Source organism: Cyprinodon variegatus, unplaced genomic scaffold, assembly GCF_000732505.1.
Source record: "Cyprinodon variegatus isolate N-32 unplaced genomic scaffold, C_variegatus-1.0 Scaffold253, whole genome shotgun sequence".
Lineage (NCBI taxonomy): Eukaryota > Metazoa > Chordata > Actinopteri > Cyprinodontiformes > Cyprinodontidae > Cyprinodon > Cyprinodon variegatus.
The window spans coordinates 120,770-147,700 of record NW_015150706.1 but is presented as its reverse complement, the minus strand read 5'-3'; the positions used below and the strand labels follow the sequence as shown (position 1 = coordinate 147,700).

Here is a 26,931-nt window from a genome sequence, read left to right as displayed (position 1 = left end):
CAAATAGGGAGTTAAATTCATCTTTACTTACAGTATAAGGGCTCACTTGGGCTCCCTGGCTCTTTGGGGCCAACTAGGCAGGGGCCTAGTTCACTTATGCCTCAGGTCAGCCTGTGAATATACATGACCTAAACTCAGTTGCATCAGCTCCTTTTCTACCCATTGTTCCTTTTTTTCACCCCCAGCTCTCCAGGGACAAGGGCTGTGTGGTGAGTTCAGGGGCTAGCCAGCCGAACGTACCACCTGTAAAGGGTGGCGGCTGCCCTGGCTGCTGGGATGCTACGGAAGGGCAGCAGAAGCAGCAGCAACAGCAGCACCAGCAGCCTCGGTGGAGGTACAGCGACAAATAATGTCCAGGAGCTTCAGTCGGCTGCCACTCAACCCCAAGAATCTCTGTCACCCAAATCCACCAAGGCTTGGACCATGGGCCGCAGCACCAAGAGCCCCAACCCTCTGAGTAACATGGGGCTCCCATCCCGCCTCATGGGGGCCCCAGGTGTGGATGCTGACTATGTTTTGCAGCTGGTGAACGATGTGAGGTGGTTTGCTGATGTGCTTCTGAACCTAAAGGATGCCTTCCAACATAAAGGTGAGCTCTGATGGAGTTAGAATGTGGTTTTTCTTTAATAGTAACATTTCTGTCTTTGGTGCCATTTTGGGAAACTACTACAAGAAAAAAAAAAACATACATTTTTAGCTAATTGATTTTGTTTTGGCTGAGATTTATTGGGTCATTTATTCTGCATACTAGTCTTTTACCACTTTGAGGATCATGAAAATGTTTCAATGTAGTTAAATCCACCATCATCTGTATTGTGTGATGTAATGTTTGCTTTGGGCATACCATAGTGATAGTAATGCTCTGTAAGACTGACTGAGAGAGAGAAGACACTTCAGCATAGTCGCAAGGCGAGGCATGTTTATTTATATAGCACAATTCAGTATGGAGAAATTTCAAAGTGCTTTACATGAATTAAACAAAGAAAGGAAGTATAATTAAACCAGAAAAAAATCAATTAAAGATAAATATTAAAAGCAGATAGCAAAGCAAGTAAAAAAGTTGTACCACAAACTTAAAACTAATTATACTTTAGTGAACAGTTCAAATTTAACAGTCAAAGGTAGCTCTAAATAAATGTGTTTTTAACTTTTACCTAAAATAACTCAGGTTTTCAGCCCTTTTACAGTCTTCAGAGTTTGTTCCAGATCAGTGGAGTATAGGAACTAAATGCTGCTTCTCCATGTTTGGTTCTAGTTCTGGGTGTACAGAGTAGACTGGAACTAGAAGACCTGAGTGGTCTAGGAGATTGATGCACTGACAGCAAATCTGTTATGTATTGAGGTGCTGATACATTCAGTGATTTATAAACTAACAGAAGGATTTTAAATGCTAATCTCTGAGCCACAGGGAGCCAGTGGAAGGAGATCCAGGCTGATGTGCTCTACTTTCTTAGTTCTAGTGAGAACATGGGCAGCAGCATTTTGGATCAGCTGCATATATGTGATGGACTTTTTAGGCAAACTTATGAAGACACTGTTGCTGTAAGCAGTTCTACTATTTTTTTCCCCTACATTGACTTTATTTATTTATTCCTGGAAAAGTTTTGGTCATATTTTTTCATGATATCAAAAAGATAGGGAAATATATGGGATATTAAATATTGGTTGTTTTGGTTGTCAGCCATAACAGCAATGTTAATATGGAGTATCAATCTTAGAATGACTTTCCATTTGTTTTTTAGATCTGTTTCAGCTATAAATGCGAGCATTACTAGCTACAATTTTACGTTTTTTGGCTAGCTGCCCTAAAGGAAACTGAAATCCCAGTGTTTGCACAGAGCTGCCACTCTTAGCTAAGCTGTGCTTGTCCAAATCAGTCAGCAATGCAAAGCACACAGGCTCTGATTATATTCCTTCTGTCTTTGTACATAAAGCCACAGACATGACTCTGTTAGGTTTTCAACAGAACTGAAAAATGTTCAGTGATACTATAGTTAAAAGTTATAATTTATCATAATGTCCACCAGGATCTTCTGTCAAGACTTCCAACTTCACTATTAACACACTGAGGCACTTTCTGCACTGTGATTGACATCACTCACCCACAATACATAAACACAATACACAAAAAGACAGTAGATGGGAGACAGGTAGCACACTTTCCCTTTGTTTTCCTGCTAGTCGACGGCTTGACTTTCTGTTTGCAGACTCATACAAACATTTCACCCACACATATGAGCATTACGGCACACAGTCGTATAATCACTGCCAGTGGGTGGCTGCAGCTCTGCATAGAGTGAAGAAATGTGCTTTTTCACTCTGAGTCAATCTCTGTACTTCTTTATGTTGCTAGTAGAAAAAAAAGTGTTAATAAATGTTCCTTGGCTATAAAGCAAAAAAATATATAAAATATATCCCTTTTAATGTCTTTATTTTTTAATTAGTTTGGTAGCTTTTCATTAATGACAAATTCAAACTTGCACCACCGTTCTGCGAGTTGCATACCCTCTGACACAAACATGAAGGGTCCTACTGTATATCTGGCAGTGGGGGGGGGGGTTGTTTAGTCATTCCTCTTGCTGGAGGAGTGAGGCCTCGGCGTGAGAGCTTTGGCTTCCGTCGTGCTGAGTGATACTCTGAGCCATCACAAAAACATTTGGGGTATTTGCCTATCACTTAACAACAACCCCCTCTATTCAGCAGGTGGGTAAAATCACATGAACCCAAGCTGTCATTTACTTCAGAGCCTTTATTTAAGTCATTTTAATTGTTGACTTCTTTTACTAAAACTAATTATTGGGCAACTCTTGCATGACGTCAATGCAATGATGTCAACAAGTTCCTCATAGCATAAGCCATTTTTTTTGTTTGTTTTTCTTCTTTGTGGTATGAAAATGGGTGAATCTTATCAATCAGTAATTAAACGCCGTCATTTCATTGCTAGGAATTCTACCACCTGGAAGCAAAACATCTGAATAAAATCTGATTTTAAAACACGGATAATTCTGCAGATCAAACATTCAGTCCATGAGTTTTCTGTTCATTCCTCTCTTGAATTTCCAGAAGCCCCATGTAGTTTACTCTATGGGTGTAGTTAGCAGTCTGTCTGGCTCCTGTTTCCTGCTAATGGAGCATTACTGGCATCCCTTAAAGACAGACACCCGTCATCACCTGTGTAATTTCTTGAAATCAGGGTTGCTGAGTTCATCCTATCTTATACTATTACAAATCTGCAGATAACAAGCGTTTTTATCTTATTGAGGCTTTGCCTGATCTATCATACACGCATTTTAAACTTACACTGTGATGGCCCCATAATCGGGATATGCTAACCTGAATTTTTCCCAGGATATCTCCCACCTTCTCGTGCGTGTTCGTATGTTTTCATTCCATAGCAGTTGAAGGACATGTGGCTTTTGTCTAGGGGGTCAGGAAGGTTTCAAAGTCTGGTAACAATCGAAGGTCTGTTTTAAATCACCGTGTCCAAAACTAAGGTGTAAACAAATGAGATGAAGAACAGATTCAGTAAAAGGACTATTGGTCATTGTCATCTTTTAAGTTTAACCTTTTTTCTTAGAAATTATTTGAATTCCTTTGATTAACAATAGGCTATATGCAAAGCCATAATTTTTTTGCTTGAGGTAACGGTCTTTAAATAAACCCATAGGTTGTGGGCCTTTATAAAGATCTCTGAAATATTCAGTGGGGAGCTTTATTATAGCAAAGTTGAATTTTAATGCAGCCCTCGGTCTCACCCTGTTGGAGCTTTTGTGTTGTGATTAGCAGCACGTCTCATATGGTGTTTGCTTCAAGTATCAAACCACGTTACAGCCCCAGCCCCCTCTCTGTGGTTAACAAAATGTTGCAGAAACAAGAAAGGTGGTGAGGTTAGCAAAACACAGATTACACTTGTTTTCTCATTATTTTCATACGTTTAAAGGTTTGTCACGAAGGTACTCTGTGGATTGAGAAAACTGCAGCATTTTAAAATGTTTATATTTTTTAGATTTAAAAATATTTGCATCACTTCACTTTCTGTTTCTGAGAAACCCCCCCCCATAAGTTTTGGTTTGGAGATGCTTGTTTTGTCTCCCTGAGCTCCTGCTAGTTTTTAGCTGGAGGCTAGTGAGGAGAAGTCAGCTTTTGGCTGATGGAAAACTACAGGGAGAATCACTGTTAACTATTAGCTTATGCTAGCTGGACCCATGCCACTCCCAACCACAGCTTTGCACTTGAGGTTTTCTGATTGTGATGTTGGTTTTCTCTGTCTTATGTAACTGCCCCCGCAGGTCGCTCTGCTCACAAGTATGTGAAAGAATTTAATTCCCCCCCGAAATTGTAATTCTTAATGAGTTTTGACTGAGTAAGCTACCCCTGTGCTGCTGTTCCCCTTAAATGTGCCCAGCAAAAGTCCCCCCACCTCCCCCAATCTTTTTGGAATAAAAAAAAATATTTGGAGTATTATAGCCACAAACCTAAAAGCTTAAAAGGGCTTATATGTGACACAGCAACACTTGTGATTGTAAATGCATTGAAACAAAAACAACTCCCTTTAACTCTAATGCTCCACAATAAAACCCAGTGCAGCGAACTTCTTCCAGAATTCATAGAATTAGCAAATGAAATCTGCCGCTGTGATTTCTTTTCTGTTAAAATCGAGCTGTTCTGTGAAACATTTTAGAGGAACATTAGTTAACAGCATCATTAAGACAAAGAAACACGGCAGAAAGATTAGCATAGAAATTGTGGAAAAGTTATACTTAGGTTTAAAGTAAATGGTAATTACAGAATATTTGAATACCTCAGGTTGGACTGTTCACTTCTACATCTGAAAATGAAAAGATTATGGGACACAACATGATTAGCAGCGAGAGAATTAAAGGGAGAAGCAGCCAAGGTGCTCATTGGGATTCTAAATAAGCTGTTGACATCCACTGTTCAGGTTGAAGGTCAAGAAGAAAGCTAACATTTGGAAGAAAGGCTTGGAAAGTCCCAATCAAAGTGTCTCCCGAGCCTTATAGAGCCCTTTGTGAACATCTAGAAGAAGGTCTTTTGATAAACCAGATATAAGTTAACTTTTTGGCCAACGTGCATCTGTTGGAAAAAGAAAATAGGCATCACTGTGAGACACAGTGTTGGCAGCATCATGCTGAGAAGAGTTGATGGTGGGATGGATGGAATTAGTAACAGGGAGTTTCTGGATGAAAAGCTGTAGAGAGAGGCAGTTGAAGGTATATATCGTGTCCCTTTTATCTCGTAAATGTGGGCTATTTTGTGCCAATCCATGACATAATACTTAAGTCTGTAAGGTCTTGAAAATGTATAACTGCTATCTAATTTATTTAGGGTTTTTTTCTTCTTTAATACATGAATGCCTACTTATGTTGCACCGCATTACTTTCCTGGTGCATTCTTAGACCTTTATGGAGACCTGGTGGATACGCTAAATTGCAGAATGTTAAATACATAATAGTCAATGTTGGAAATTCTGAAAATAACGGTTGGTTGAATCATGACAGGCTTTAGGAATATATTATCTTTAAAGAAAAAGGCTTTTAAATACCTTTACCAGATATTCTGACTTGCATTTATGTTCTTAAATGTTTACTTAACTTTGAGATTTGAATGGTTTCCTGCAAACATACTAATAATTTATTATTAGTTTTTTATTTATTTATTTTGTTCTCAAATCTGTATCATCGGTGGTTATCAGGGGCTGTTCATGCACATAAAAACTTACAAATAGATAATCTAATTTAAAAGAACAACAACAAAGAAAAACAAAACATTCATTTTTCTTACTAAGGTTTGTAGGGACCCTTTTTTTTTATACAAAAGGTCCATTCGGCACAACTGATTCAAATTAGGAGCAAAAGTGCCAAACTAGAATATTGGAATTTTATGACTAATTAGACTGTAAAGTAAATGAGTTCTTTATGTGTATTTACACATTAAAGTACTTTCTCTTTTATTATTTCATATTTTCAGCATCTAGAATTTTTACTATGCATTTTCTGTGCATGTCCAGTTATTTCCCCTCTCCTCTTGCTTCTTACGCAAACAAATAAACAAATTGAACCGCCTCTACATTTCCAATACTTTGTTGCAAAGCGTATCTTATTGGATAACAAAATATGTCAATCAAACTTTGATCGGTCACCGAGTTTAGGAGTTCCAGCTTCGCCAAGACCACAGTGGCGCATGTGCCTGGGGACGGTGTTTCTTACGGACAAAATTCTTTCAACGTATTCTGGATACTGAGAGGGGAATTTATGTCTGATTTTTGGGGGAGGACAGATTGGCGAATAAGCCCTTGTGACGTAGATCATGTGAAATGAAGGACATGGTTGATAAGGCACATAAAAATTTCCATAAAAAAAAAAAAAAGCTATTGCTATACATGATTTTAGTTTATGGTAAATATAACTAGATGTTACTTTTCTGGGGATTATTATGGACAGAATTAGCCCATTTATGCCAGGATAGGATATGTTTTGGAATTCCAGAAGACGAAAACATGTTAAGAAGTAAGTGGAGTATAGTTGGCTTACAATTGAGTTGATTTTCATTTTGTTTAGGATTGCCTTATTCCACAGAGGTACAACATATTTGGTTTTGTTTACGAATAAGCGTGCTATTAGATGCAGAACAAAATGTGTCGTCAAAGCGCCCTGAAGCCAGGCGGTGGGAGCTAAGGGGTTAACTGTAGCGTGATGTCACCAGAACCTTCCCTGTTGCTGATAATCATGAAGATGGTTTTATTGAGATTAACCCCATGAGCTCCAGTTCCTCAACTACTAATAGTAAACAAAAGGTTTCAGGGAAGTTAGTGTCCATTCTTCTGATCAAATACGATACCAAAATGCAGAACTTGAATGGGTTGACACTTAAGATGTAATGTCATACCAAACGCTGTGTCCGAGCAAGCTTTTTTGCTGTTGCACAAAATGTTATTACAACAACAATTGAGCAACTCAAATAAAATCCAAACGGAAGTTTGTTATTTATTATTTAACAGTATATAATGAGTTTAATAATGAATTATCCTTGGCATTGTAAACAATGCTGACACACCCTGATTAGTAAACCATTGGCCATGCTTTCATGTAATGCTTTAAATGATCAGGATGGTAAGAAGATTGATTTACTATGATCTTTATATTAAAAAGAAAACGCAACATAAGGTACAACTAGCACTAGCAAAAAAAAAAAATAGGTTAAAATATGAATGAATACAGTTCAGCTTAAGTTTTAAAGCATTTTGAAAACTTTTAATGACTTTGTCTTGCCAATGGTAGTTTTACCTATAATATGCAAATTATGTGCTGACATCATTTACCCCCTTAGATAGAAATCTTTTTACCAATCTGTCTGCATGATCTGATTGAATTGTCTCTCTAAAGTTTTTTGAGATGACACATGTTGTGAATTATAAATAAACTTCATTTAATTGAAGTTTAACTTTAAACATTAGAGTTGTAAGTCATATAATGGCTTGATGTAACAGAATTTAAAAGGTTGTAAGCAAAAGCAATTATTGCATTGTGCTGTAGGGCTTGTGTTAAAAGTACTTATGGAGAAATGCCAAAAATTCTTCATTTGTGGGTTTTGCTTTTAGTTTGTTTTCATTTGAATAAGACTGCGCTGTCAATGCCTTACATCGGCATGAAAGAAAGAGTCCTCCAGAACATACAGAACTGTTGCCTCCTTTCCATCAACCCACTCTTCTGCATACTCCACATTCCTCTTAAACAAATGTTCAATTGTGGCCTTCGATTGGCCAATTGTAGGTAAAAGTAACATTTACCAAAGGATACATTTACTTCATAACTGGGTCAGACACAGAAGGCAAAACCTGGAAAAAAACTGTAAAGAAACTCTCCCTGTGCTAACCCCCCCCCCATAAAAAAGTAAAGTAAAAAAAAAAAAAATATTCCAGGGCTCCAAACAGGACAAAGTAAAGTGTATGCAAGGAAGAACTAAATAACTCCAGGATATCAAAAGACTCTTCAGAGGCTTGTTTTCCAGTCTGCAATTCATCTGTTTGTTTAACTACTTTGTTTTCATCCTATAAATGCTCGCAAAAAACAAAAAAACAAAAACAAAACAGTAAATATAGTCCCAAAAATCTTGACTTAATTTTCTCTTCCAGAATTTGCGGAAAATTTCCAAGAAGTGAGGCGTTTTTCCCTCTATAGAGCCCAAAAATTGTCGGAATGTGTTTTGAGAAATGTGTGGTTTCAGCCTATAGACCGCCGCTGCTGAGTGGGCAGAGTTCCTCCTTCTCTGCTCCCTTGGATAAGTAAATAGCCATCAGAACTGTACCTTACATTATTTTAAATTCACTTCTTCTTCAGAAAGGTTACTTTTGGTCTTTACACACACAGATTGTTATACCACACCTGATAGTTTCCCTTGAGGGTAGAACAAACATTTCACTGCATAGCTTCAGTTCATGACGTTAAAGTTGAAAGTTTATCCCACTTAGTGTGTGCTTTTTTAATGAAAATTTGACTACAGCTAAACTATTCTAGCGAACATAGTTTTGTGCTGTGTAAGAGAAGGTGTTAAATGTCTTAGACTGAGGAAGGTGTCTTGCTGACTCACAACATAAAAATATGTCATTGTTCCACTGTTGATGCCATCATGACACTGTGATAGGATTTGGATAAGGTCCAGTTGTCAGAGACACACTAAGTTAGTTTTCAATTTTATGGGACTTTAAGCGCAATGTTTATTTGTTTCTTACAGGAGGTCAGGATGCTTGATAAAGTATTAGCTCTTTGTCTTCAAATAGTTTTTAGTTGGTTTTGTTTTGGTATCAGCAGGTGAAATAGAAACAGGTAGAGGTGTGCTTTGATGCATAAACTGATATTTCTCTTATAATTTTCTGTTGAATTTAGAACCCCTTTTTTAACCATAGAACGAGAATCACATTTTTGACTTTACATGTTGTAGAGGAAAGACAAAACTGATAATTAGTTTGAAACAGGAAAGCATTATTGCCTTATCTCTGTCTTAAAGCCTGATTTACCAGCTGTAAAACCATTGCTGCTTTATAAGAATATTCAAATGTTCTCACAAAAAGGTCGTCCAGAAAATACCACTTGTAGGTATCAGATTTAATCAAAAGAAAAGCCGAATCTAATACACCATAGCGTAATAGCTTACAGCTCTTATCAGATAGATAGGAGAGATATGTTGGGCAGTAACTTTCCCAAATGATGTTGAAGGATTGTTTTGTGCACACTTGTGGTGAGGGTGTGTTTCCTGGTCCTTTATTAAGACTTTTGTGCTGAACATTGGACCTGCAGAGGACTCTGTTTGACTCTTAAACTTATAAGGCTACCAAGGATATTACATGCAGTGACAATTTGACAAATGTATAGGAAGGCCTGTAGCTTTTTACATTTGTATAAACCCCCTTTTTTATATTTTTGTGATGATAAAAAAATCCCTATAAGATGTTTACTAAAAAAGCTCTGGCTCTAAAACAGGGAGGTTAATTCCAGTGTCGAACATTATTTAGTTTCAGCCAAAAATTAGTGTTTTTGAAATAAGCAACCTGCAATGGCTTCCATGGTGCAAGCTGGAAAATTTGAACTAGTTTAAACAGAGGGATGCTGATCTGTCACTTTTAGTCACAGGTCTAACCAGTTAGATTAATGAAGAGTCACCATTGCTGACTGTTATCGTTGTCTTTGTGTTGACTGTAACAGAAAAGACTGATGGGTTGCAGGTATTTATTTTTGCCAAATATTGTTAGAACCTGGCAGTCTAAATACTGTTTTCCTGCTGTTTTATAAGACAACCCTTTACAGTCATATTCAAAAAGGTAGAGTATTGTTGAGTTGAGGCTTCCATAGTTCAGAGTGACATCAGCTTTATCATTTTCTGATCTTCAATGTCTCCTTATGACTAATAAACTAGCTCAGTGTGTGATACCACCAGTTGCAAGCATTTAGTGCGTTATATTTTCATTGTTTGTTGTGAAGCATGATTGTTTATAACCTTTTAAATTTAGTATCCCTTTAAAATGAAGTTACCTTCTATACAGGATGATTGAAATAAAAGCTAGTTTTGATGGTTATATAGCTTTATTTATGAAAGTTATGAAAGAAAAAAAATAAATATATGGAATTTGATAGAAAAAATCAAAGATTTGATTTTAAAGCCATATTGCACACCACTGCTGATCCCCTTAAAAATGGTTTCTAATAAAGAAATATTGACTTATTGAAATTTATGTTTAATACCTTCCCCTAGGTGGTCATTTTAAAAATGTTTCCCTTAATCTGACCAATGGGCCTCATCAGAAAGCCTGTTCTAATTCGTTAAAAATAAAGGTGGTATAACACCAGTTAACAATTCATGTAACCGCCGGGCACTTAAAGTGGAGACTCAGGCTACGTTCACACTGCAGCTTAAGTGATCCAAATCCGATTTTTTTTTGCCCATATGCGACCTGGATCTGATCTTTTCATGGCAGTCTGAACAACATAGATCCGATTTTTTCCAATCCGACCCAGGCCACTTGGCTATGTGGTCCTGAAACCGATACGAATCTGATCTTTTCAAATGCGACCTGTGTGTGAACACCGACCTGAACATCATCAATCTCCGACAAAGGTCACTATTCTGCGTCTTGCTACGCAGAAGCAGCAAGAAAAACAACAACAACAACGGCAGATGATGATGCGAAGAGCATTATTTATTTTTAACCATATTGAAAAGATTGTGTTTAGATGGTTAATAAAAGACTGCTAGATGCGCGCCGGTACTACCATCCATGTTTACCTCCGGAAAAAAAGATCACGCTGGCCTGTGATGTCATTGCATCCTCTACTTTTCATGCGGGATACTTGCGTTGTATAAAAAAATCGGATTTCACAAAAAAATTGGAATTGAGCATCAAGGTTTGCAGTGTGAGCATAGCCTCAGAGACTGGTAATTATTCTGCTGTTAAATTGGTATTCTTGATGTCATTGACGAATACTGATCTTACTGTTATCAGAGGGTATTTAGTTTAGTATGCCTTTTCAAAACCCATCAAAGTTGTAATAAACATTGAAGGGCAAACTTCCCCAGAGCTCTGTCGCTGATAGAAGCAGGTAGCTTTTTTAGAGACGGCTGTTTAAAGCCTGAGTGAAGCTACAGCTCGCCCTCTCTCCAAACAAGGTATGGGATTGATGGTGAACCACCCGCTAATGGGACGTTTGTTTGGATAGAGGGGAAAATTAGTGTTGGGAGATGGAATCCTTACCAAACAATTCCACCTGTTTTAGGCAGCCCAGAAATGCAAGAAGGATCTGTTTCGTCTGTGTTTTTCCTCCATGTTGTTTGTAAAGGAAGTGGTTTGTAGATAATCCAAGTTTACCTTTTTGTGGTTTGTTGATGAAAAGGAAAATAAAAAAAATAATCATTTCCGTTTAAAGGGAGTGTTAGGATGAAATAAAGAGTTGAGTAATAACAGAGTGGTGCGTCACTAGTTTGGAATGAGGTACATAGACACACGTCTCGATAAAGGATCAAATAAATTAAGTCATCTGGAGCTACAGGTGTCAATGTTTCACCCCTGTTCCCTCTGGTGAAGAATAAAAAGAGGAAGAAGAAAAATTCCTCTGCGATCTCTCAGTAAAGCCCTGGGGCTGTTTCCCAAGCAGTGCCATGTCAGTAAAGCTGCCAAGGCTTGTTTCATGTTGAGCAGATCGCGTGTCCAGGCTGGCCAGTTGATTGCCTGTTGTTATCAGTGGGGGGGGGGAGCAGAGGCTGTAACCTCTAGGCGGCCTGGAGATCTGGATTAGATTGGTCCTTCCCTGCACCAGACTCAAAGGGAGCTTCATCAGACACAATGGGACTCCCACGCACAATCATTGCACAAGCAATAATTATTTAAGAGGCCCGTGGATGATGCCCTGTATGACAAAGTAAGATGTGTGTTTTTGCTAGCATGTCATGACATGCAAGAGTTCGACAACATTCGGGGAATACTAATTGGTAGCAACAGAGGTGATTTTTCTGGATGACTGGTTTGGGAAGTTTCTGTTGCTCTTTAAACGATCCGTTTTCCTAAAAACTGTTGGCATGTGGAAATATTTTGATCTGCATTGAAAGCTTTAAAGTTCAAGGCCTGCAAGTAAATCATATGTTTAAGGGGTTTCCGTCAGAATGTAAATACTGATTGTCTCTTAGTCTGTTTGTAGTTTTTTGTTTTGTTCTTTTTTTTGTACACCTTAATATTGAAAGTTCTTTTTTGCAAAATTATATATGCTTAGAGGTTTTGGTTGAAGAGGATCTGGGAACATAAGTTGTTAAACATTGACAAAGAAACTCAATTGGGTTTCGTTATGGACTATCACTAAACTATTCCCTGAACATGCTTTGATTTAAGCTAACACAGCTCACTTTAAAAAAAATCATATTGTTTCAAAACTATTAAAGTAGATGTGAGCATGAAGGACTGTCAGAGTCCATTGAAAAAGGCAAATATGTTTTAAACATTTGGACTAAGGAGATATGGCACTGTTATGTATTACAGTAGCCTATCAGAATTTGCATCCAGGAAGCCTTCTGCTCTTCAGGAATGCACATTTTGATCCTCAAATGGGAAGGGATAGTATAATTCAGTAACATAGATGAGTGAATATTACTTGTTTTTTTACTCATCCTTGTTCTAGTTAAAGGTATTATGGAGGATTTTGATAATTTTTTTAAAAGACCTGTCCTCACCACTTTGAAAAAATGCACTTGCATGAGCCCATTTCTTCTCGTGCACGTTCTGTTTGAAAGTTGCTTTTCTCAAAGCTCATACAAGCTTACTGTGTCCGAGCATCCACCCTAACCCCTAAATCTCTCACTCACTATAGAGCAAGGACTATAGAGTGCACTTTATAGTGAACTCAGTTAACTGACCGTTCAGGTAGACGATCACAGCTTTTTGCACCGTTAGTGAAGTAAGTCCTCCTTCACTGCGCAGTGCCTGTGCCATCTTTGTTATAAGCCGCCGCTGTCGGGTAGCAACAGTAAGCCTCTGTGACAGCAAATCCCATAATTCTTTGCGAGGAGGGCTCTCTGCGCAAAGCTTTCTGGGATATATGTTCCTCTTCTGAGGCCTTTCTTTGCTTCTACATTTCGAAGACACTTTTTCTATTACCCTCGGCCATTTTCAAAAAACCGCAGTGAGTGTCTGAAATGACTGTCAATGACTGTCTGAAACCGTAGCTCGCCACACATACGCGGCTGAAAGTGGGCATGCCCAGAAAAAGATATCACCAGAATGATTGACAATGATCATTATTGTCAATCATTGTCAAAAATAAAAGGTCGTCCTCTATACCTTTAAATAAACATTAAAAAGATTAGGTTTAGGGTATTTGTTTTTATTTTTTTTGGAATTAATAAAGAACCATCATGAGACATGACTGCATTTAATGTTCTTAAATAACAAAAAGAGCAAGTGAATTCAGGCTGCACTGGGGTTTCCAGGGGGGGTCTTCCTTCAAACGGTATGGCTAAGCTCTGTTATCACTGCTAAAACAATGGACCACCTCCCACGCCAAAACCAGTAAAATTTCCACTGCACCTCCTGATGACATATTGTAGCAGAACCACTGACCACAGCCTTGGTGCAGAAAACACTGAAAACACTCATGGCTGTGAGATCAGCAGCTCAGAGGATCTTTTCAGCCTGCATATTTAGAAATCCTGATCACCATTTAAAATGAGACTGTCTCTGTTTTTCAGTTTTACTATTAATGGTTTCTTTTTTTCAATCGTCAAAAAATGTCTTTCATGAAATGTTTTCCTTTTCTCCAAAGTAACATGAGCTTAACAGTTTATTTCCACTACATCTGATTGTTAATAGCTGGGTGAGGATCTACTCTAATTAGACCATGCATGGTCTTTGTTTGCAGGAGGTCAGCTTTGGCGTGTTTATCTTATACTAAAAAGGCCGGCTGCCTGTTGTTTGTTTCATTTCATCACAGACGATAATTACTCTGCATGCTGCAGCATTAGTGATTACTGATAGTGGGTGACAGTAAACAATAGAAGAGGGGACAAGGCTGCATTGGGTCATTTGGCTTTGTTGCTAAGACATCCCCGCTGTTGTCATTTCCTCATCATCTTTACCCTCTTTGCTTCCCTAACGAATAGATTAGTCAAATTAAATGCTTGTTTGTGAAAAGGAAACTAAATGGTCCAAATAGTATGTCATTCTGTAATCCTATAGCAGCACTTTCCTTCATGCCCCTCTTGTTTCATGCTAAGTGCTAACTCTCAGGTGTGCATTTGATTAGGACTGGCTCTTATATGCTAATCACTAACCCACACATATCTTTGATAGGAGAATCTTCAAAAGCCTGAGAGCTAGCGCTAAAGGCTTGTTGATCACGTCTGGAGGGGAGGTTGAAAGAAATAGGAGGACACTTCTAGAAGATTCATTATCCGTGGCTATAGGGGAGCCAACTTCAAAGTCTGTGCTGAGGTGTCACTCACTCTTACCTGAGGACAGGGAATGAGTGATCCCCACCTACCCCCCACCCCACCTTTAAAAACACACTTCCTGTTAGTACTTGACTGGGAGAATAGTTTTTTTCACCTCTGTGTTAATATTGTTCACATATTTTTGGCTCTTTATTCTAAGTAAACTGATTGTTTTACCTTTTGCTTCAAATTATGCTGAATTAGTGTGTATCTGGTGTAGAAAGTGAAGCACACACAATGAACCTCGCCTTTTACCTCCCTTGCTAAATCCTTTTAGCACTCCTATAAATTCTCTCACTCGTCTCGCCCTGCTGCTCCCTTTGGTAGCCTTGACAAAGAGCAGATGACTTTTCTGCCCCCACTTATTTCTAAGCAGTAAGTTAGACATGAACTTACCTAATGTCTGGTGCCAGCAGCTTCACCGCCTCTGCTGAGTAAACAAAATCTAAACCTTTTCATTTTTTTGCCTTGCCCTGTTCACATCTGTTTATATTGCATAATGTGTTACTCATATCAGCTTTTAATCTAAAAAAAAATAATGATCATATTGAAAACAAGCGCAGTTGGGGGAGCTAGGATAGTTACACAAGAGCTCCTTCAAACGGGGGTTTTCCTTTTCACTGCTGCATCTGGTTCTGCAAGAAAGAGATGCCTTTCATAGCAGAGGGACTGACAGAATGTGATATGGTAGAAAAAGTGGAGAGAGGGCTAATCTAGACACATTTTATACATTCTTCTTCTCCGCTGTCATCTTGTGTAACCTCACTGGCGCTGAAGAAATCTGCCACGATCATCTACTTTATGTGCAGCTCACTCTTTCTTTCCTTCTATGAATTTATCAACAAATACTGACATGTAACATCTTAATTGTTAATAATTATGTCAATAAAAATCTATATTTAAAAAGGTTACTTTAGATTTAGAAAAGTACATTATCCATTTTTAATGAATCTATTTTTTTGCAGGCATGAATTTCTTAACAATAGCTGACACAGCTCTACTAGCTTGCAATACAATACTTCCGCTGTTAATGGTGTCAAGGGAAAGAAAATGCTACATAACAAGTGGTTGCATACATCCTTGTTTTTTCTTGAGCACTTCTTTGTTTCTTTCTTTGTTTCTTTTTCTCTTTCATTTCTCTTTTTGAAGTACAGATGAATAATAGTGATGGCCTACTTGCATTGGATAAAGGATATTAACAAAGCACCGTTGTTGCCGATGTAAGAGGTGAATGTGACATAAGAAATTTGGCCTTAGGAAATTAATCTAAACCACTGTCATGTCTGTGACTTCAGATATTTCACAGTAGCTTAGGCTTTTTAGGACCATTTTTATCCCTGAGTGGCATAACTTTTCTGTCTCCTTTTGTCCACAGACAACCTGGAGGGTCTGCAGGAGGTTGTGCAGGAGCGCTTGGCAGAACTACTGCGTGTGTTAAAGACTGTCATTGGCAAACACCGAACGCTCAACTCAGCGGACCTTCTCGGAGCTGCTGGCACAGTCATTGCTAAAGTCAAAGGTGAATGTTTTCTCTGCGATTGCCCAACTGTACAGAAAGAGCGAGGCAAACACACCCAAACCCAAGTGCAAAATGATCTGATTATTTTAGAATAAATGTTATCATTGAATCAGTTGTTCAATGTAAGAACTCCAGGGAGGAATGTTCCCCTTGCCTTTGCTAAAGATATGATTCAAATATGTCTGGACGATGACGCTGAAGCAGACACGCTCTCATTTCTTGTCAATAAACGTCAACGTCCACTCATCCCTTTGACCGACAGCTGAGGAATTCTGTCTTCCTCTAAGGAGCAGCAGATGCAGCAATGCTGTAATTTTCATACCATATTTCACCTTCTGCAGGGCCCCTTTTCAGTCCAGCCAGTCGATTTTCCTCAGTTTCTTCCCCTTGCTATGCTGTAAGATATCTGTCTGATCACCTGTCCTGCCTTCTAAGTATGACATAGACACTAACAATGCCTGTCTGCGTTCTCTAGCCTTTTTAGATGAGTGTTGACAGACTCTGGAATCCAAAAAGCAAACAAAAGATTTTACGATAAAGATCATCCTAACTAAATGTTTTCTATTTACTAAGAATGGACACAAACATGCTGATAGGGGAGCAATGATGGCCATGCTACAAAAAAAAGTGTGTCATTAATATATTTATTAAAATGGACTTCTGCTATTTTCTTCCTCCCTGAGGTCTAACTGTCCACAAGGGGGTGCCTTAAATCAACTGACTCCCCGGCTGGGCAGCCCTCAAAGCTGAGCACAACACGCAAAAACATGACAAAACTGACTGCAATAAAGAAGCACATCCAAAAACAAGATGAATCAGTGAGACATGACAGAGGAGGACTCATTGGTTCAGATGATAACAGGCCTCACGCTTCTCTGTGTTTAGTGAGTCGTTTTCTCACCTGCGTTTCTCTTTGAAGCCAGGGCATGACACCTGAGGCATTTCTATGGCTGCTAAGGAAAATCCTCCTTCTCCAAACACTACTTTCAGATTAAACAGTATCCAACGCAGCTATTTTCTGGATTTTGTTTTTTATTATTATTTTAAAATCCATTTGAGAGCGATACACAAAGCAGGCAGATCAGGGATAAAATTGCTTAAGGTTAGGTCAGAAAAAAAATATCTCAAATGCATCTGATGGAGTAGCCTGTTTATGGCACTGCTGAAAACTACATGCCCAACAAGCACCTCCTCCTGGAATGACCGAATAATTCAGGGGATACATTAATACCAGAGGCAGCCAAGAGAGGTAAGAGCTGGATAAATCCACAGAGCAGCTGAGAGAATCTGTCAATGGCAAGAAGAAAAACATGAGAATCATTAGGAAGAAGGTGCTGTGGTTAGATGAGAGCAAAGGTAGCTCCGTATGGTCAAAGCCCATCTCTCTACCATGTTCAAAGATACAATATGCAGCAAAAAGTTAGGATTTCAATTCAAAATGAAAACATTTATAATTTCCCTTTCACTCTAATGATGTTGTATTTTATGTTTGTCTTTCACATAAATCCTTCCAAGTCGTTTGTTATGTTTCAAACATAAAAAGAATATCAATTGGTTTAAATACTTGTTTTATCAAATGTACTTGACCCAGTTTAAAGACAACAACAGGCTGTATACTTGAATAATGCAGTTTCCAAATTACAGCTATGACAAGGGAGGCAGAGGTCAGGAATCATTGTTAGAGACCCACAGGATGTCCTGAGGAAGAAGTCAGAGCAGAGCTGTATGTTAGCATTCAGAGACAGGGAGGTGCGCAACAGGGAGGCTCGCACTGTGCCTCCTCTCTTTTGGTGGCTTCAGGAGTCTCCCTGGAATGTGTTGCCTTTTTAGCCTGGATTTCATGACCTTTCTTTGCTTCTCAGTCAGCTGGAGGGTTTTAAGCGCCCATCCCTTACTGACATGGACTGAAATTTCTCTAATTAAATGAGAATGGAAAAGCAAAAGCTTCAAAGCAGTTGGGACGTTGAAAGCTCCCAGCTTCATATTCAAATTGCGGCGATTTTCTGGTTTCATTTACAAAATCACAATACCAGGTAGAGGAAACAAAAGGTAAGGGTTGTCACGCTTTTCTGTAGTTTAACATGTCACTGAATTCACGCTGTGTGAGTGTTTCCTGTTGCGGGGCAGACAGGAAGTACTCAGCTTAGTCGGATTTCACTGACTGTGTCTTCGTTTCCTACGATTGCTCACTGCATGTGTCATCTTCCTTGGCATAATGCTTTCTGCAAAGACAGACTGATGCACGATGTTCACGACGAATGTCCGCTTGGACGGCTTCCTAAAACTACTGCGGACTCCAGTTTGTTTCTGAGCCTGAGCAGCATGTACGATGGACTGGAGGATTATATCACTTTTAAAACAAGGAAGGAAAATCTGGGATTGTTTCTGAATATTCCTTTAATTTTCCGGCATGAAGACCATTAAAGGTTTTTACATAGAGCTGGTAGGATGACATATTTACTTTTCTGAAACTTCTGCTGTAGGTTTTATTTTTGTGTCTCCTTGTCATTTTCTCTGAAGCGGTGGAACATATGTAAATGCTTTCTGAGTCTAACAAAAGCTAACATCTTTTTGATGGCTTATAAAGGTTGTAAGAGATGCAATAATCAGGGTTTTATTCTGATTCCAATTACTCTTTATGAATGCAGCCTTTATCAACAGCCTACACTCATTATTTATGAAAGAAAATGACAACATTACAATGTCTGAGAGGGAGTCACTGTAAAAAAAAAAAAAAGTTTTGTATTATTTTAAAACAAGACTCAATGTGGATGTGTCTTTAAAGGATGGTCATTCCTTTATATTTGAAATTTGTCTTCATCATTTAACCCATGGCTTAGGGAGTAGTGAGCAGATTTTTGCAGGCTCTTTCTAAACAACCCAGGATGGCAGTACCCTGCTGCCGGCTGCTGGGGCACCGTTCCTCTTTACTCTTCACTGCTTGAATTCCTAAAAACCAAGTGAATTCTTAGAAGAAAGCAGCTTTACAGTCTTGTGTTTAGCTCCAGGTCAGTTTGCTGCTTCGCTGATTTTATGACTTGACTCCCAGGCAGTGATTTTAAAATGTTATATGGCAGAAAGCTCATTTTCACATCATTATTTGTCCGTTTCTGCCATTATAATAAATGGCAGAAACGGACAAATAATTAGGATAAACGAGTGTTAAATGCACTTAAACACTCGAGTGTTACATGCACTGTGTCCATGCACTTTCTGAAGTTAATTAAAGCTGCTTAAAAGACTAGCCAAAATATTTCTTTAAAAGACAGTGTTTAAACCCTGGAATATTAAAGAAGTGTTATTTGATTAAGAAGTTTGTATCTGATAAGAGGCTGGCATCTTGCAAAGTATGAAAAAACAAAGGTATTACAGGTACTTCAAAAACAACCTTTATTGTCTAATTTATTTTTTTAAATATGCATGTGGAAAATGATATATTCCTATGTCAATATTAAGTCGTTGTTGATTAACTTTTCTGATGCTTTAAACCCAAATCTACCAGGTGTATAAATAGTTTATTATTTTACTTAAAACTTTCCAAGGATATAAACATAAAGTCATCAGGATTTATTTTTTGACTGTTTAAATGATCTCAAAGTCGCTCTGTTTTGATCATCAAACAGTTTCTTTGTGCATTTCCAGTGAAAACGTAACTACCGTATGTGTTAAGGCTAAAGAAAGCTTTTTTTTTGTTTTTTATTTCATCCTAAGGTTGCTTACATTTTCCACTTGTTCTTTAGGTCAGATTTAAAATTTGTAAACTTCTCCTCCTCTAACCATATGGAGATCAAGTGCTGAAGTGTACAAATGCTGTTTTGTGACTCAGCTTTTTTGATGAAATGCTTACCAATTGTATCGCCTTCCTCAGGGATTAACTTCAAGGAGGTGAATCGAGAAAACAAACAGGTCATATTCAGCGAGATACACACATCCATCGACACTTTGGCATTTACGTTTGGCAATGTGTGAGTACAGAGACAAACTTCTTGGTCCTAAATGTTCAAATACCGGTATTCTGGCGCCATAACTGCCTTTGAAACAGTAAAGTCAAATATATGTTTATATATATTCCTGACAGAGTTTCTGACTTCCTTATGGGAGATGTGGACAACAGCTCAGGGTTGGGGATCCCCCAGACCAGGAGGAGCAAGGTGAGAATCAACTCCTTTTTTCCCCTCCAGCTTTTTTGGCCCCCCTATATCTCTCATTTTTGTTTTGAGATATAAAGGTTTTTAAATCAAACACTAATGACAGCTATTTCACCCTATCTCTATTTAAAAGGCCTCAAAGACCTACTTTTTGTGTTCTTAATTGGGGTGTTGAAAACCCAGCTTCTACTGTTTGTGTGTTTCCTTCCCTCTAATCTGAAATCTCTTTTTGCAGTCTTTTGATAACCTCTCCGTGGATCCAGAGTGTTACGTTCCAGGGAACAAGGAAGTTGTTGGTAAGTTTGCGCCACAATTAGTCAATTATCATTAAGCTATTTTTAACCAGCTTTAACCTGAAATGTGAGAGATATTAATGGCTCTTTTACAAAGCGTGTAATTATTGCTTTGTAGCCCTGAGCAACCTGAGCTGTCAGTTTGTGACCTAGCTGAGTAATTTAGCCTTCAGGGATTCGAATGCCTGAGGTAGACCCGCCTTAAACCTCAACTTTAACCCCTGTTATTTCTCCAGCTTTTTCCACACTAGCTACTAATTTCAGCCCCTATTGAAGAGTAAATCTGTATGGCCAGAGGCTGCAAAGGTTGTATATTTTAACCCATAAAAGGAACTTAATGATGTTAGACTGTTTCAAAGTGCGACTGGCAGTTTGGTACCAACCCACCCTGAGAACTTCAGTAATCTTGTTCTGTTTTTCATTTAATATCAGCCTAAGCCACACACATGTTACAGGAAAGTGGAAGTGAAATACACGCATCCAGCTTTGGGACATTCTAGTCAGACCACATATCTGATGTCTGCTTTTTCTGCTGATACTGTAGGCCCTGAGGTGCCGCTGTCAAGAGAGGAAGAACTTGACTTGACTCTGCAGAAGAATGACAGTGGGGTTGAGTCTGCTCTACTCTATGCAAAGGCCTTGTCAAAGTACATTAAAGACCTTATGGGGTGTATGGAGAAGCGGTTTGCAATGGGTGAGACATTCCGGATACTCGGTTGATAAAAAAAGCATTGGTTTTTGATTTTAAGAGAGGATGAGAGAAATTAAATGATCTACCTGCTACTTATGAGACGAACTGCTGCATTAAAGTCCTTAATTCAGACTTTGCTCAACTTTAGGGTCACAGGAATACAGTTTAGATGTAGGGCTGCACTGTATTAGAAAATCAAGTGATTGCAAGTCAGTTTTAAACATTGGGATGTCAACAAAACACTGCCAAAGACACAAGTTTGATCCTGTTGCTTTTGTTTGATATTTATTTTATTTCAGGTAAATATATTCAAAATTGTCCGTTTTTTTTCAGTGTTAGACTTTACTCCTGCAGTAAAAACAATCATTTAATTAAAGGCTGTTTTTCTTTCACACATTGTTTCTTGCTGCGCCTATAAATGAGGAGGGCTCTGTATGGATACAATACTATAATGCTAGTACTGTTTGTAATTTGTAGATATATATATATATATATGTTTTAAAATGTTTTATTTTATTTGGAGTAACTATTTTACCTTTAAACAAATCTTTTTGCTTACAAAACAAACAAACAAAAAAGAATGCTGTGTGGTTTGTTGATCACATTCTTTAGTAGTTTCTTACTGTCTCGCTTTTTTCTTTTTCTTTCAGATATTGAGTACGCCAAAAGCTACGCTAAAATGGCTGAGTCTGCAAAGGCTCTCGCTAGTCAGCAGGTAACAAACCTAAGATTTTATCTGAGATATCATCCTCTTGCTGAGTCAACGTCAGCAACATACAGTAATAAAACCTGAAACTCTCAAAAACACAGTAACGTTAATATTTATTTTCTCTTTGTTTCCTAAAGGATTACATGCCATTCAGTGATATCTACGTCTCCACATTCAAGAATGATATTGAATACAATCAGCTGCTCATTCAGACAGCAGTGGCTCTTCAAACAAATAAATTTATACAGGTAAACGTTACAAGATGTGTCCTCTAACCTTACATAGGCATTTAAATCTGCTAATTCATGTTGTAAAAGCATAAACTAAAAGCATCCATTGCGCACTTCCTTCCACTACCTTTAGTGTATTCATTTGAAGACTATTTGATACAAACTGCAACAACAGAAGAGAAAATAAGCAACATAAATATTTTTGTGGTTTCTGTCCATTTGTTAGTTTGATGAGTCAAATGTGGAATTGATTTCCATAAATTATTTTAGTTTAAAGTGAAATTATGTTTGTTCAGAGACTAAACTTCTTATGAAATGCTTTCTAAAAAATTCTGATGTTTTTTTCTGTTTATTTTCAGCCTCTTCTAGCTCGCAAGAATGAACTAGATAAGTTGAGAAAGGACATTAAGGAGCAGTGGCAGAAGGAGCAAAAGAAAATGGTTTGTTGAAAGTCCCTAGAGAAATACTTGAAAAGTACTTGATAAAGCAAAGAAGATCAAACTTTTTGCTAACAGTTGCTCTTAATTCAGCAACATGAATTTCTTGAGCAAATAAAAAAAGAAAAAAATCCATATTTGTAATGAAAACAAGCAGTTGTTAGAAATATCCCGAAGGAGAAAATCTGTTGATTTGTGTAATCTGTGATAAAGGTCTCAAGATTTTACATTTCCAACCTATTTTGCTCAAACTGATGTTTATTTAATTGTTCATATGTCAGAATGTGTTGATGTTAGTTCATTAGAGCGTCTCTCTACAAGGTAACCCGAACATTGAAAAGGGCATGTCTGATTGTTTCTATGGTAACTGGTGCATACATTGTCACATTTAATACAGTTATATGACAAAATCTTTTGGTTTTGGCAGCAAGAGGTTGACACAACCTTGCGTAAGGCACGAGCTTTGAACGATCAAAGGAAGGAGGAGTACAGAAAAGTCCAGTCATCTACAAACCGCTCCCAGGAGGAGCAGTCTAACGGTGGCAACAAACAGCTGGAGAAGAAGAGGAAGCTTGAAGAAGAGGCTATGCAAAAGGTCAGAAAGGGCACCAAAATGAGGCAATTCTGGACGAACTATCTGGAATTGACAGGTTTCATAAATTATTTGCTATTAATGTTTTTGAGCAGGCCGAGGAAGCCCAGTACCATTTCCAAAGCTGTAGAGCTGACGCAGGCGTCAGGCGATTGGATCTAGCAAATGCTAAGAGCACAATTCTCACACAAATCCGGGAGATGATCTTTCAGTGTGACGTCACTCTCAAAGCTGTAAGAACTGTTTCATTTCACTCTTCAGATGAGAATTGCAATGATCTGTGCAAACATTTTGTTTTGAACACTTCTGACACACAGTAATAAAATCAACAGTATTTCCTAAAATCAGCATTGTTCTCTTTTTTAATAGGTCTCAGTAAATTGGTTTCAGTTGCAGCATTTGCAAACTGTATCCCTCCCAACCCACTACCAGGCCATGAATGAGGGCGCCAAGTTGTACGAACCAGGGCGATGCTATGCTAACTTTGTTCGTAACCTGCCGAGAAATCTGCCTAAAGAACATCTTCAGACAGACCATTTCTCCGAACATTTCAGGTAATAAAAACAGCACCTTTTACTACAATAACATAGGCACTGGTTAATTACAACATAGGAATTGATTGAAAGGTTGCAGCTAATTCCATAGTGTGTTCAAGAAGATGCGCTTCATTAGTTTTAAAGCATCCTCTTTCTCTGTTTTGCTTTTTAGCTCTCAAAACAGATGCTTTCTCCTTTGCTCTAGTAATAGCTATGCTATCAACGTACTCTCTAATTTGAGTGGCAGATCTCTGTAGCTCTTCCTTGGTTATCATTTGTTTCTAGTCTGACTCTTTGGTTATTAGTTTTGTTTTCTGTGATTAAAAGTTTAGGTCTCTGTTCACTTCTGGACTTACTCTTAAAGGCTGGTTATACTCCCCGCAGCAGTGTGTCGCAGTGAGCTTGACGCAGACATACATTATTGATTTATACTCAATTTTGAGCGTGGTCTGCGCTATATGCTGTAGGTCTAGATACGGTCGAGGAGCAGAGGAAGTGGGGGCAAGTTTGTTTGACAATGGAGGGACATGACGGCGAAAAAGCGGGGATTCAGGTGGAAAAGGGTCCCAGCGTTCTTGCGCACCTCACTCTTCTAGCTGGTCCAACTTCATGAGTTGTTTCCCGCAATTGCGGTCATAAAAACAAAACAAGCCGGCGTCCTGTTTGTGTCACTGTCTTCGGTCACCTACAATTTGGGAGAGGTGCAGCAGAGTGTCTGTGGAGGGGGCGGGGATGTCTTTCCATCACTGCGACACCTACGTGTCCTTGCCGAGTTCGGACCGAGCTTGGATTAATTAACCGTGCGGAGCTTGGTTCTTACAACCATTTACACATCACACTAGCACAGTTTCCCGCTTCCTCTCAGCGGCCCTTGATACTGCAGCTCTCAAGGTGGGAATTACGTAAATAAAAATGGCGGCGCCCATTTCTTTCAGGAACTTATGTGCCTGGATAGCGTCCCCCTCTTAAATTTCAATGAGAGGCTCATTCTCTGCATCATCCCAGGTCGCATCAAGCTCTTTGGATGCCATCTATAGTTAATAAGCTGAGAAGAGGTTTGTGTTGTGAAAAGATGAAGAGATATGTGAATTACAAAGCTGGACACGCTGGAAAAGCCGCGAAATGAGTCAGCTGACTGTAAATAGGAGATGATGCGGCCTGCACATGCGCTCTTTGTTATCAAAGAACCGAGCCACGACTGAACCGTGCCGAGCCCCTACTGTTGAACTACTTCGAGATTTAACACAGTTCGGTTTTGTCTGAGATGGTCTAGTACAGTTGCATTCCCATTCACACTCAACAGTTATCTTGGTTACCGTGCTCAGACCGCTCAGTACAGTTTTAAAAGGCTAGTGTAAATGGGGCTTAATTGTTCTAATATGTTGAATTGAATAATGATCTGAGAAATGCTTAAAACACTGAATATTGTTTTTAACATAACCGTTGTTCATCAATGTGCTATAAAAAGCCTTAAAAGACTCAAAACAGCAATTACTACAAGCTCTTAAAACACACAGGGGAACTTTGTTTGGTGATGTGACTTCTAAAAGCTTTTGTTTGCACTGGATTTTAAATTAGGCTATCATGATAAAATACACAAAATCCCACATTAGTGTGATGAATACTTCTTTTACATTAATATATTTAAGTTTATATTTGTAAGATAAAAATTTGTCAAAAAAATTTGTGATTGATTAACTTTTAAAGGAGCTGTGCTTATGGGCTTTTTACTAAATTAGGCTTTTTGAAGTTTAAAGGGATTAAAAAAAAAAAAGGATTTGTCTCAGTTTCAAAATGTGTTTGTGGCTTCACCCGGTTTTAAAGTAACTCAGTTCTTCTTTCAGCAGAGGTAACAGTGAGTCAGAGTAGGAGGAAGAGAGACAGAATCTGGGAGAGACAGATCGCGTGTTGAATTTCTTGCCCTTCCTCAGGAAATATCTGTGTCGCAGGCTGAATGCTGCAGGGAAGATTACGAGCGTGAGAGTTTGGGGCCGGTTTTGAGCTGCCTCTAAATTATTTTTTTCTCCGCGCTAAAATTTAGCCAGTGTTGCTTATTTATACCAAAATAAAAATCACTGTTGCATAACGTCATTTAACATCACAAAATAAAGTGTTCTATTTTGTTTTGTTGTTTATTTTTTTTTTGGGTTTTTTTTGCATTGTTTTTGGGCAAAAAAATTAAAAAATAATAAAAACAAATAAATAAAAGACAAAAAAAAAGATTATGAAATGTGTGATAGTCTGCTTGCATGTCTCCTTTCAGTTTTCCTTTCTAACTATTCTTTCACTCTCATTTATACATAAACACATATTAATTATGAAACATAAGTGACCTGTTCTAAGAAATGAAAGAGGCATTTTGGGTCACTGATACCTATCCCAATGCTGGGCAGTTTTCCAATAATGACTGTAACTTAAACTCCACTGAAACGTATAAATGTATTGAAATCAACTGGATGTATCTGCTTGAAAATGTAGCTTTTATTGCTTTTCAGCTGACCAAACCGAATCAGGAGCCATTTCTGCTTTTGTAAAGAATTCTTTTTACAATAGGAAAATGCAAGAAATCTTTAACCCTAAGCAATTGTGCATGCCGTGCTGATGAACGTTGGCTTTAGCTGTTTTAACAGATGCACAGCAAAACCACACACAGTGGAATAACTAGTGAACTTAGGTCTCATCTGTCACCCAATACTAATTATTTTTGATTAGGGATGTTCCCTGGTGCTTGGATCTAGCAAAGTAACCTTTTGCCAACAATATAATTTCCCTAAAAAAATACCCTACAATTTTATTTATAAAGATGCAAGGCGCCAACACAGAAATTTTAAAATTCACTTTATTTCTGCAGGTCTGGGTTTAGCAAAAGGTCCCAAGGAAGCACCCATTCCTCCCATGGCAACCTGTCGCAGGGCTCCATCACTTCCAGTGACGTTTTAAGTGGAGATGATGTAGATAATCCCCTCCACCGGCCGACAAAGATCAGCGAGCGAAGATCGAACAGCAGTACAGACATCCCAGGTATGCGTTTCAACAGGGTCAAGTTTCAAAAATGTTTTTTTTTTGTTTTGTTTTTCTGAAAGAATCTTGATAAAATACAGTAGTTAGTGCAGCAGCAGGTTTAACATCTCTTAAAAATCTATTGGTTCAACATGCCACTGTCTTTAATCGCCCTTCAGGGGACTTAGCTTGACTGTTGATTCATTGGAATGTTTTTTTTTTAACTAAAGCAGTTGAGGTTGTGTGCTGCTTACTCATAAGTCTGAAATGTGAGTGTGACTGTTTCTGGACT

At 38.3% G+C, this 26,931-nt stretch overlaps 1 protein-coding gene across 3 annotated transcripts in view; it reads left to right on the top strand.

Annotated features, from left to right (window-relative positions):
* Positions 1-26,931, top strand: part of LOC107089452 (rho GTPase-activating protein 29-like) — a 38,824-nt gene that overhangs the window by 2,639 nt on the left and 9,254 nt on the right. Inside the window, exons 2-14 of one of the 3 annotated variants that reach the window (XM_015382241.1) lie at positions 186-589; positions 15,860-16,003; positions 19,872-19,968; positions 20,082-20,154; positions 20,387-20,447; positions 20,989-21,138; positions 21,786-21,850; positions 21,982-22,092; positions 22,434-22,514; positions 22,939-23,106; positions 23,199-23,336; positions 23,473-23,657; positions 26,491-26,660. In XM_015382241.1, coding sequence (XP_015237727.1) covers positions 277-589; positions 15,860-16,003; positions 19,872-19,968; positions 20,082-20,154; positions 20,387-20,447; positions 20,989-21,138; positions 21,786-21,850; positions 21,982-22,092; positions 22,434-22,514; positions 22,939-23,106; positions 23,199-23,336; positions 23,473-23,657; positions 26,491-26,660 — 1,756 coding nt within the window. In that variant the 5' untranslated portion in view covers positions 186-276. Of the gene's footprint in view, positions 1-185; positions 590-15,859; positions 16,004-17,841; positions 18,053-18,203; positions 18,447-19,871; positions 19,969-20,081; positions 20,155-20,386; positions 20,448-20,988; positions 21,139-21,785; positions 21,851-21,981; positions 22,093-22,433; positions 22,515-22,938; positions 23,107-23,198; positions 23,337-23,472; positions 23,658-26,490; positions 26,661-26,931 lie in introns of those variants that run through there. The other 2 variants (XM_015382243.1, XM_015382242.1) reach the window with 2 other exon arrangements.